Source organism: Rhinatrema bivittatum, chromosome 1 (genome assembly GCF_901001135.1).
Source record: "Rhinatrema bivittatum chromosome 1, aRhiBiv1.1, whole genome shotgun sequence".
Classification (NCBI taxonomy): domain Eukaryota; kingdom Metazoa; phylum Chordata; class Amphibia; order Gymnophiona; family Rhinatrematidae; genus Rhinatrema; species Rhinatrema bivittatum.
The window spans coordinates 157,139,563-157,152,087 of NC_042615.1; the positions used below are offsets into that span (position 1 = coordinate 157,139,563).

The 12,525-nt window shown below is 39.1% G+C and overlaps 1 protein-coding gene across 11 annotated transcripts in view; it reads left to right on the forward strand.

Moving 5' to 3' along the window:
• Window positions 1-12,525, forward strand: part of APBB2 (amyloid beta precursor protein binding family B member 2) — a 681,814-nt gene that overhangs the window by 653,802 nt on the left and 15,487 nt on the right. For all 11 annotated transcript variants that reach the window (XM_029588914.1, XM_029588877.1, XM_029588923.1 and 8 more), the window contains 3 exons: window positions 8,304-8,391; window positions 8,846-8,929; window positions 10,086-10,201. In XM_029588914.1, coding sequence (XP_029444774.1) covers window positions 8,304-8,391; window positions 8,846-8,929; window positions 10,086-10,201 — 288 coding nt within the window. The remainder of the gene's footprint in view (window positions 1-8,303; window positions 8,392-8,845; window positions 8,930-10,085; window positions 10,202-12,525) is intronic.

Sequence of the window (12,525 nt, forward strand, 5' to 3'; positions counted from 1 at the left end):
AACCTTAAGATAGGGTAAGTAACACCATTAATGTTTTAAATTATTTGAAAGATGATTAATGATGCAAGCTTTATTACACAATGGAAAAGAATATCAAAACTATTCAAAAAATAAAATTGGCACAATAACACACACATTTATTTATCAATTCTCCTAGTCAATCATTCACACCGCTTCTAAACTCTGTAGTTTTATGCATTTATAACATGTATAGATATCGACATAAAGCATTGTCAAAATATATACAAAGTGCTTATAATGAAACAATGACACACTTGCATTAGAGCTGGACTTCAAGAAAGATACTTTGTAAATTGCAAATCAGTCACGTGGAAGATACCTTCAATAAAAAGGGGATGCAGTTGATCACAGTCCACAAGAAAGAATATTTCTAATTGTTTCACGGGACTATTGTTCTAATGATTTTTCTGTAGTCTCTGCTCTACTTCTGCTGTATCATGTATATATGATTGTACATGAGTGTGTATATGTTTGTGACTGAGCATGAGAAGAGTGTATGTGTGTGTGTATGTATGATTGAGCATGAGTGTGTGTATGATTGAAATAGTGCATGTAAGTATGACTGAGCATGAAACAGTGTGGGGGGAGATTCTGTAATTTAGCGCGAACGCATACTTTTCTTCGCGCACCAGGCGCGAACAAGAGTACGCAGGATTTCAATAGATACGCGCGTATCCATTAAAATCCGGGATCGGCGTGCGCAAGGCTGCCAATTTTGGGCAGCCTGCGCGCACCGAGCCGTACAGCCTGCCTCTGTTCCCTCCGAGGCCGCTCCGAAATCGGAGCGGCCTCGGAGGGAACTTTCTTTCGCCCTCCCCTCACCTTCCCCTCCCTTCCCCTACCTAACCCACCCCCCCGGCCCTATCTAAAAACCCCCCCCCCCACACCTTTATCGCCGGATTTACGCCTGCTGGAGGCGTAGCCGCGCATATCTTATAAAATCCGGGGGGGGGTGCACGTTTGTGCCAAGCCCAGCGCGCGCTTCCTGTTCCCTCCGAGGCCGCTCCGAAATCGGAGCGGCCTCGGAGGGAGAGGAGGCGGAACTTTCCTTCCGCCTCCTCTCACCTTCCCCTCCCTTCCCCTACCTAACCCCCCCCCCCCCCCCCGGCCCTATGTAAACCCCCCCCACACCTTTGTTGGCAGATTTACGCCTGCGGAAAGCAGGCGTAAATCTGCGCGCGCCAGCAGGCTGCTGGTGCACCATCACCCGACACAGGGGCTGGTCCGGAGGCCTCGACCACGCCCCCGGGCATGCCCCGAAACGCCGCGTCACTTGCGGCACGCCCCCGACACGCCCCGCCATGCAAGCCCCGGGACTTGCGCGCGCCGCTGAGCCTATGCAAAATAGGCTCGGTGCGCACAGGGGGGGTTTGGGGTAGGTTTTCGGGGGGTACGCGCGTATCATACGCACGTACCCCTTTGCAAATCTACCCCATTAAGTTCATCAGCGGACACGTGTTGAACAATACCCATTCCATAGCAGGTTTCATGGCTGGATGCAAAGTTTTCACCATGGACGTGTTCACAGTTCTTAAGAACATAAGAAATTGCCATGCTGGGTCAGACCAAGGGTCCATCAAGCTCAGCATCCTGTTTCCAACAGAGGTCAAACCAGGCCACAAGAACCTGGCAATTACCCAAACACTAAGAAGATCCCACGCTACTGATGCAATTAATAGCAGTGGCTATTCCCTAAGTAAACTTGATTAATAGCCGATAATGGACTTCTCCTCCAAGAACTTATCCAAACCTTTTTGAACCCAGCTACACTAACTGCACTAACCACATCCTCTGGCAACAAATTCCAGAGCTTTATTGTGCGTTGAGTGAAAAATAATTTTCTCCAATTAATCTTAAATGTGTCCTAGTCCTTCTATTATTCGAAAGTGTAAATAACCGAGTCACATCTACTCGTTCAAGACCTCTCATGATCTTAAAGACCTCTATCATATCCCCCCTCAGCCATCTCGTCTCCAAGCTGAACAGCCCTAACCTCTTCAGCCTTTCCTCATAGGGGAGCTGTTCCATCCCCTTTATCATTTTGGTTGCCCTTCTCTGTACCTTCTCCATCGCAACTATATCTTTTTTGAGATGTGGTGACCAGAATTGTACACAGTATTCAAGGTGCAGTCTCACCATGGAGCGATATAGAGGCATTATGATATTTTCCGTTTTATTAACCATTTCCTTCCTAATAATTAATAACATTCTCTTTGCTTTTTTGACTGCTGCAGCACACTGAGCAGACGATTTTAAAGTATTATCCACTATGATGCCTAGATCTTTATCCTGGGTAGTAGCTCCTAATATGGAACCTAACATCGTGTAACTTCAGCAAGGGTTATTTTTCCCTATATGCAACACCTTGCACTTGTCCACATTAAATTTCATCTGCCATTTGGATGCCCAATCTTCCAGTCTTGCAAGGTCCTCCTGTAATGTATCATAGTCCGCTTGTGATTTAACTACTCTGAATAATTTTGTATCATCTGCAAATTTGATAAACTCACTCGTCGTATTCCTTTCCAGATCATTTATATATATATATATATATATATATATATATATATATATATTGAAAAGCACCGGTCCAAGTACAGATCCCTGAGGCACTCCACTGTTTACCCTTTTCCACTGAGAAAATTGACCATTTAATCCTACTCTCTGTTTCCTGTCTTTTAACCAGTTTGTAATCCACGAAAGGAAATCACCTCCTATCCCATGACTTTTTAGTTTTCATAGAAGCCTCTCATGAGGGACTTTGTCAGACACCTTCTGAAAATCCAAATACACTACATCTACCAGTTCCCCTTTATCCACATGTTTATTAACCCCTTCAAAAAAATGAAGCAGATTTGTGAGGCAAGACTTCCCTTGGGTAAATCCATGTTGACTGTGTTCTATTAAACCATGTCTTTCTATATGCTCTACGATTTTGATCTTGAGAATAGTTTCCACTATTTTTCCCGGCACTGAAGTCTGGCTCACTGGTCTATAGTTACCTGGATCGTCCCTGGAGCCTTTTTTTAAATATTGGGGTTACATTAGCCACCCTCCAGTCTTCAGGTACAATGGATGATTTTAATGATAGGTTACAAATTTTAACTAATAGATCAGAAATTTCATTTTCGAATTCCTTCAGTACCTTAGGATGCATGCCATCTGGTCCAGGTGATTTGCTACTCTTTAGTTTGTCAATCTGGCCTACTACATCATCCAGGTTCACAGTGATTTCATTCAGTTCATCTGACTCATCACCCCTGAAAACCATCTCCAAAACTGGTATCTCCCCAACATCCTCATTGGTAAACACAGAAGCAAAGAATTCATTTAGTCTTTCTGCAATGGCCTTATCTTCCCTAAGAGCCCCTTTAACCCCTCGGTCATCTAATGGTCCAACCGGCTCCCTCACAGGTTTCTTGCTTCGGATATTTTTTAAAACGTTTTTATTATGAGTTTTTGCCTCTATGGCCAACTTCATTTCAAATTCTCTCTTCGCCTGTCTTATCAATGTTTTACACTTAACTTGACAATACTTATGTTTTATCCTATTTTATTCAGATGGATCCTTCTTCCAATTTTTGAAGGTTGTTTTTTTGGCTAAAATAGCCTCTTTCACCTCACCTTTTAACCATGACGGTAATCGTATTGCCTTCTTTCCACCTTTCTTAATGTGTGGGAATACATATGGACTGTGCCTCTAGGATTGTATTTTTAAATAATGTCCATGCCTGTTGAACACTTTTAACCTTTGCAGCTGCACCTTTCAGTTTTTTTCTATCTATTTTCCTCATTTTGTCAAAGTTTCCCTTATGAAAGTTTAGTGTTAGAGCTGCAGATTTACTTATTGTCCCCCTTATTAGTTTAAATTTGATCACCTTGTCCAAGGTTCTCTCCCATTGTGAGGGGCTGAAAAAAAATATGTCTGCTATGGAAGAACAATCGCAGTTTATTCTCCTCTGTGTGAATCACAGTCTCATATGAAGTTGCCAAGATCGTCACGTGGCTGAAGATTCCATCTTTGCGTGGCTTAGCCCGCACTTTGGATTCAGTCTGTGTGCACAGCTGCAGGCTTCAAGTTCAGTGACGTACATCCTTGTTTTAGGTAACTGGCATTTACCTTACATTGCATATGTGCTATTTTATGTGCATATGTGTTATTTTTTATGCACGCAACTTTTGAAAAGTCACTTCATAATGTATAGATTTATGCATAGAAATAATGAATATCCAGTATACAATAGTCATACAATGAAAAAGCAATGTTGATGAAACTTCAGATTAATAACCAATTGTGTAAGGAATGCCATGAATGAATACCACATCCTTCTTACTGTGAAGCACTTTTTATTTAAATTTCCAAACTAAAAATATAGTCTAAAACAATTAAGCACATTTTACATATAAAATGATTGGAACACACTGAAAGTATTGTCAGCATTTATGGAGGTTTTTTATGACTAATGATTTTCCTAATGGCACAGAACTACAAGGAAGTCTTTTTCCCTCCATTTTTTTAACTGTTTCACGTTCTCTTTGTATTATTGATTAAGTTCTGTTGATCAGAAACTTCATCAACATCACTTTTTCATTGTATGACTTTTGTATACTGGATATTTGTTCATTATTTCTTTACAATGTCATATCCAGTGGTCTCCAGTTTGTTTGTTTTTATAGACTTATACATAGGTCATATCAATATCTACTATACTTTACTAAATTTAGTAATTCCAGTCCATTCTGTGGGAGGGATTGTGGGATAGAAACCTCATATTTTCATTTGTGGCAGGACTGATTTAAGGTGGAAACCTTCTAGCTAACAGAAGGAACACACAGGCAATCACAGGGCAGTCCTTCAATCTTTCTACTCAGTTGCATATTAGAAAGATGGAACACTTTTTTTTTTTTTTTTTTTTTAAATCTAAGACAAAGAAATTGATTTCTCCTCTATTACATGCAGCAAGACTCGGTGCAAACTTTATTTTCCTGAGCCTTTGCAGACGAGGGACTATTCAATTCGATCTACAGGTGTGGCTAGGTATTATGTATCCAATAAAATCTCCTCATGTTTGCTTACATTATAACAGAGCCAAACTGTCCTAGCAGCTGTGCAGGTGTCTGATATGACTTTGCAGTACAGTTATCCACTTCAACTGAATTTTTGTTTAGCTATGTGTCCTATTTAAAACAGCAGGTAATTAAAGTTGACAAAAGGATTAATGAAGAAAGGAAATCTAATCCTAAATGGTAACTTTGATCATTTATAACTGGGGGGGTGTAGCCAAAAATGATCAATTTCACCATCTGGTCTGAGTATTGCTGTAAATTGAATATAAAGATGCAACAAGAAAATGCTTTGAAAGCCATGCATGCAATAAAGAAACTCCTCAGTAAAACTGCTGTTAAAATTATTTGATAGCAGTCTTAGGTCGGGGGTCTGTCATTAACCCCAGATTGTACAGAATGTGGCAGAACCCCAGTGGAAACCTTGTACTTCCAGTTGGGCAGACAGAAACACCCTAATAATGGATGCAGAGCAGAATTAGGGCACGCCCCCTTACTACTAACCATGTCAAAAAGAATATTCCAATTTTGATGTCATCTTAGTAACCGTGACACTTCAGAGTGGGCCTGGTAATGGAGGGACTTTGTAACACAGTACCTTGCAAAAAGCATTCTCAGCACACATGTATCAAAACCTATCATACCAAAACAACAAAATCCCTATCTATGAAAAGTCAGCAGTGTAAATACTGTAACGTGTCCTAGAAAACCAAACACCTCCCATTGGGAGGTGCAGATTGGAAAACCCAACAAGCTGGACTGCTACAGATCCCTGCACAGAAATTACATACTAGCAGAATATCTCATCTTGATCACACATGCAAACGCACACAAATCCTCATCAAAAACAGAATAAGTGACTACAAACCAGAAATGGAAATACACAGGAAAATAGGAATTGAAGATAAACAGTGATGACCTTAAATATGCTCTGTATGAATCTAGAAAACATTGCCACATGTTTGCTATGAAACCCACCTGCGATAATACAGACACGTTTAATGGTGTGTACAGCTGAGGAATACAAATTAGCCAGATGTCTCTTTGTAGTCCTGAAAATAAAGTAAACATTATTCTGTATGAATATCATGAAATCTGTAGCTTAATTCCTACGAATAAAACAATTAATGCACACAAGCAAAGAATGGGTTTATTTTCATGAACAGTCAGCATATTCTTAGAAAAATAATTTTTCCTATCCATATTGTCCATGCGGGATAAAATGCATCAATCCTTTATCAGTGCAATATAAAGCCATTAACGTTTTCATTACCAGTAATTTAGTATAGTTAGAGCATGCATGTATGGTATGTGTGCATCTTATACGGATCATTTTCAGATTAACTCTTGCAAAAATTTAATTGTATGTATTTAATTATATTATTGTATAACATAGTTTAATACTATTGATACTGATATCATACATTCTTTTAGTTTTGTACTATTTGAATTTTTCCTAACAAAGGTTTTTTTTGTTATGGTTTTGTGAATAATCCTGAAGTGCTGATTTACCTTTGGGGTCATTATATATCTATATATCTATATCTATAGTTATAGATATATACACACACGCACATCCTTTGTGTACATTGACATACTTTTGATATTTAAAATATCAGTTCAGTGTATAATTTTGACAAATTTGTTTTAACAGTTTACTTCTAACCCTTCACCCAGTTTAAATCGTGGTTAAATTCTTTAGGAGCTCCAAGAGATGCTGTAAAAACTTGGGTTTAAAACTCTTCGTTAAGTGATAGCACATATCCTCATTATGAAATGGGTGAGACTAACCCAACGTGTGTTGCTGTCTTGTTCATTGGCATACTGAATATTAAGCTTTATCACAAGACATTAGCAGTACATCTTTTGCACATCTTTTGGTTAACTTGATTGCTTGCATCACGTTTAACAGCAGAAAACACTCTGGGGCAGATGTAATGAAATCCCAGCTAAAATCAGCAAAATGTTAGCATTGGATTTACTTTACTCACACAATAGAAATCCATGGCCCCATGGGATGCTGAAAGCTAATGGTATGAAAATCTCTGAGTGTAAAAAAAAAAAAGTTAAACGGAAAAAGCACCTTTTTTTTTTTTTCTTAACTCACAAGCCATTTGCAAACCATTTAACTGCTGATTTCTCTACATTAAATTTAAAAAAATATATATGGTTCTTTATGTAGCCTACAAGTGTGATCTCATTGTATTTAACAAAAAACAGATGAAAAACAGTGAAGCAGTAAATCAGCAACAATAACATCATAATCAATACTTGCCTTTGCCTCTTTTGAGGAAAACAGAGCATGGTCTGAACCTTTGAATGCAGTTACCTGTCAGTGAGGGCTCAGGCAGATGGACCTGCCATTCTATTCTTTGATAAAAGAATAAGATCGCCACCATTGTCATGATACAAAAATTCCAGGCAACCTTTTGAGATGAAAGCAGGATAGATAACAGCAATAGTGACTGCTTGTGTTGCAAATGCAAAGCTACACTGATCCAACTGATAAAAATACATCACCTCTGAGAACTATAATGCCAGCATGTGGCTGCAAGAAATGAAATTTGATCACTAAGTTGACATCTTTTAAGGATAAATGCTGGAGCAGTTCAGAGAGAGTACCCCAGACTCAGTTCCGATGGAAACCACTACTTTGCACCCGGGAGAAAGTTTTACTCCTGCTTGAACCCAGGGGTTACATTTCTCAGCTACAAGAATGCTTGCGGGGCAGTTGAAGCTTTAGCATGCCTTAGCTTAGAGCATTGTAGGGGCATTCCTATCACCATTTACATCAGACTTGCATGCAGACTTGCTAATTCTAGTACAGGTTTTAAACCGGCATACGTTATTTCTACGCTAAAAACCCCATTACATTATTTCTACGCTAAAAACCCCATTACTGTACACCCCTGTTATATGTAAACCGGCATGATGTGTTTGCAACATGAATGCCGGTATATAAAAATTTTAAATAAATAAATAAATAAATAAATTACGTATCGGAGTTACTTTAGTGAGGAAAAATTTGCACTTGGATCAGTGCAGCTTATTGCTTTGGCCCCTCTGGTGGCCTGCAAGAAAAGATACTCCAAGAAGTTTCGCAAGTTTACTCAAGACAGTCTGAGAAATTGCAAGCTTTAGTTAGTTCAGAAATGAGGTTTCTGATGTACAACAATAACTCAAGGCTAGCAACTGTAATGTCTTTTTTCCTCCTGCAGATTATGGCAGAGAGGAAGAATGCCAAAGCCGTGGCTGGCAGCTCTCTACAAGAGCGCAATCAAGGCAGCCTGGACGTTCCCTTGCAAGGTACATCAGAACTGACAGTATCGTACCGCTCTTCATGTCAAGACGTCTTTACTCATTTGATTGCTTATTTGTGCCCTTATAAGAATGGAGCAGTAAGATAAATTTAAATAACATTCTTTTAATTATGCAGCCATTTAGAATTTTTTTCCACTATAAAGAAAACATTTTTAAAATAGAAATGCTTGCAGCAGCAGATCACTGTACTTTCAAAATGTCACACTCTCAGCTCCTTGTGCCCTGTCTAGCTTTCTACCAGCTACTGTCAAGATGCAAGTTCTGTATATGTGGGCAGTTGCAACAAGAGCACTCCTGTTTGATGAATATGCTGGATGTTAATTGTTTACAGACATTAATTCTGTAGCCTGTATTAGGACATAGGACAGTAGTAGAGATCAAAGGCCATTACCTTGCTGTGCCTGTCGTTAAGTGCAGCTGTTCTTCTGTTCCCATGCAGTAGATTTCCCAACACCAAAAACCGAACTGGTACAGAAGTTCCATGTGCAATATCTGGGTGTGTTACCTGTAGCTAAACCAGTGGGTAAGTGTCAGAACAATGTTCTCTGTGAACTAGAAAAATAGTATAACTTAGAAAAACTCAGATGACTAGTACCTAGCTCACCGTGGAGTCTCCTCTGCTCTTCTTGATATGAATTGAAGCATGCTGTTCCTCAGCCCCGTCTGAGTTTTGGCTTACCTTTGGTACATGTTTCTGTTAACCGAAAATCCAAAAAACACAAAAGGCACCACCTCACACTTGAAAATCACTTATTGGCACACTAAAAGACTAGGAAATGTAAATAAAGAGAAAAATTATTTGTTAAAGTAAGAGCCGCATCTGCAAGCCTGACAACGTGTTCAGCCTAACCAGGGTGAACCGTCCGGTCTAGTCTTCATGCTCTTCATGCTTCTTCATGCTCTTTGTTTTTTGATCTGTTAACTGAAAAACATGCATGTCAGAGTGCCTGCTGTAGGTATTCAGTTTGATAACATACTCATTTTGAGACTAGATTTCAAACCTAACCACGGTACAGGATTAGCGTGCGTTAAGTGGGTGCACGGAGATAACTGCTAGTGTTTTATAACCGTGCAACTGGAGCTGCACAGTTTATAAAATACAGCACATTTCGGCTCCAGACATACATGCATATATTTCCATTACAAGACAATATATACTTTCTCTGCCCATACACATGTATATTTATTTGTGAAATGATCGTGACCCCATGCGAATAAACACCCAGCATTAAACGCAGAGGCAGGTTCATTTTACGGTATGCGGGAGTACTTGGAATCACCAGTTAGCTGTGATCCCGCCAGTTCTCCCAGTCATTCTCCAGTTCACCTACACCCTCTAGCACTTCACCCAGACCTCCCACCCAGAGACAGACAGGTCCAATTTTACTTGCACGAGTCAATCAGCAGCTGTAAAAAAAAATATACAAAGGTGTTCTCTTACAAAATAGAAACGTACTGCCTGTAATTCTGAACCCCATTCCAGAACATCCCTAGACTGCCTCTTATTTTCCCCAGTAAAATGTTCGCGCAAAACAGAAAATATGCACTTGGATGTGACGTTTATAAAATAGCATGTAGGCACATACATGCTACTTACACACACACGTGCTATTTTTCTGCATGGAACCTCTTTGAAAATTCTTTCATGTGGTGCTTGTCTTGTATTTTTTCCATTTTAGGTATGGATATGTTGAATGGTGCCATAGAAAACCTCATGGCCTCATCCAATAAAGAAGACTGGACGGCAGTTGTTATGAACGTTGCTGATGCCACTGTGACCGTCATCAAGGAAAAAGTAAGGGAGATGTATTCAGAATTTAACGAGAGGAAGCGGGCAGGAATTTTCAGGAAATAATGAAAAGGCCTAGAAAACCCCATCTTTAAACATGTAGGATGAAATAGTAGGCAAGCATACCATGCAATTACATATCTTTTTCCTACAGTTCTTACCTATCATTGCTGTCTAGAGGAAGCAGGGATTGATAGAGAAATCTTGTGATGTTTGGGATTGCAGGAATTATTTCCTCGTGTGTATATATATATATATATATATACAATTACAATTTTTTTAACTGAGTGAAATAATGCTGATCCTCTTTGTTCTAGCTATTCAGCCTTTGCTGTTTTTTTTTGTTTATCTTGTGCAGCACAGTTGTCCCTGTTTTTGTGATCGCTCCTTAGATTTTTTTTTTTTTTAATTCTTTATTTTCAATTTTCCAAATAATACCATACAATGCATATTATTTATCATACAATGACATGGAAGAGATAAAGAAAGAGAAAAAAAAAAAAAGATATCTTAAGAATATCTTAAGAACAGAAAATATTGCAGTTATATAAAATGCAATATACAGAAAACATAACTCTCACCATTTCTTAACTGTCAACTGGAGGGTATTTAGTTTATCAATCGGGAGCATTTAACTAAGAAAATACTAAGTACAAAATAAAAACACTCTAGCTCTCCCTAATCCAAATCTTTGTTTAACTGGGCACAGGGGAAGATGTCGGCATTCTAGTTTGCTCAAGAAATCCTTTCAACTGATCTGGCTCAACAAATAAGTATAAATCATTCTGTCTCTTTATCATACATTTGCAGGGAAACTTTAACACAAAAGTGTATCCTAATGAGAGGACCTCCTGGCAATAGGCCAGGAATGCCTTCCTTCTAATTTGTGTTGCAATAGCCAGATCAGGAAAAATTTTAACTGGCTTCTCATGAAACATAACAGGATACTTATTGAAGTACTTTTTCATAATTAAATTTATATCGGATATTGAATAAAAGGACACCAATATAGTACTCCAAGAGATAATATTCTCAGAGGAATCCTCCAAAAAATTTGAAAGATTACCCTGGAACATTTCCCTCCTTTCAGCATTTCGAGATTTCGGAAGAAAATAGGTGTTTATTGTAGGTGCTTGATCCACTGAAAAACCAAGATTCTCTATCAGAAATATTTTTAAGGTAATAATAGGATCTTCACCGAGAATCCTAGGAAAATTCAAAAACCTAAGATTAAAACGTTTAGAATTGTTCTCTAACATTTCTATACGACTATGCAGAATTTCTTTATCTTTTACTACTGCAGCTTTAAATTCAAGATTATTTTTTTCCTGTATCTCGAGATGTTTAACTTTATCTTTATTAAAAAAAAAAAATCTATGGGAGAGACTGCAGAGAGGAGAGAGGGCTTTTAACACAATCCTTATTAGCTGAAGTAAAGAACTCCCGAATGAATCGGGAAGATCCCTAAAGCCAAGAAGCTATTAGAAAGAAGCTTTGTAAATCGAGATGTGCCTATAGATAGAAGCTCAGGAGACGAGAACTTGGCAAGGACGCTCCACTGAAAAAGATGTGGAGAAACAGGCGGAGACTTTCATTTAAAATAATAAATAAAAGACCTCTTTTGTCAGCATCACCGGTGCTGACAAAAGGGCCCTTTGCGGCTTGCTTCATCTTGTACAGTGGAAGTCTTACATGAGCTTGTCCTTTCAAGGAAAATGGATTCCCAAAGAGAGCCAATGATGTCTAAACTTCTTAGAACTCGAGAGGTGTCCGAAACGGAGTGCGTCTAAAAGCATATTTTACTAAGGTCAGACGAGGGAGGAACAAAGTGCACAGACCTGCTTGGAGAGGCCCCTCTGCTTTTTGAATTGGCAGACAATTTATCTCCAGTCACTAAAACATAGAAATGACGGCAGAAAAAGACCAATCGGCCCATCCAGTCTGCCCAGCAAGCTCCCACACTTATTTTCCCATACTTATCTGTTTCATCTACCGGCAAGTTCAGGGCCCTTGTTGGTAATTGTTTATTTCAAATTTCCTGCCATCCCCTGTCATTGATGCAGAGAGTAATGTTGGAGTTGCATCAACGGTGAGCATAAAGCTTATGGTTAAGGATTGTAACCATCGCATCAAGCAAGTTACCCTGATGCTTGCTTACCCAGACTGCAGAGATCAAGGCCTTGTTGGATGTTGTCTGAATGTAAAACCTGTTTTCCACATTTCCCCCTACCGTTGAAGCAAAGAGCAGTGCTGTATATGTATTCAAAGTGATGTATCAGGCTTAATTGTTTTAGGGTAGTAACCGCCGTAATAAGCAAGCTACCCCCACT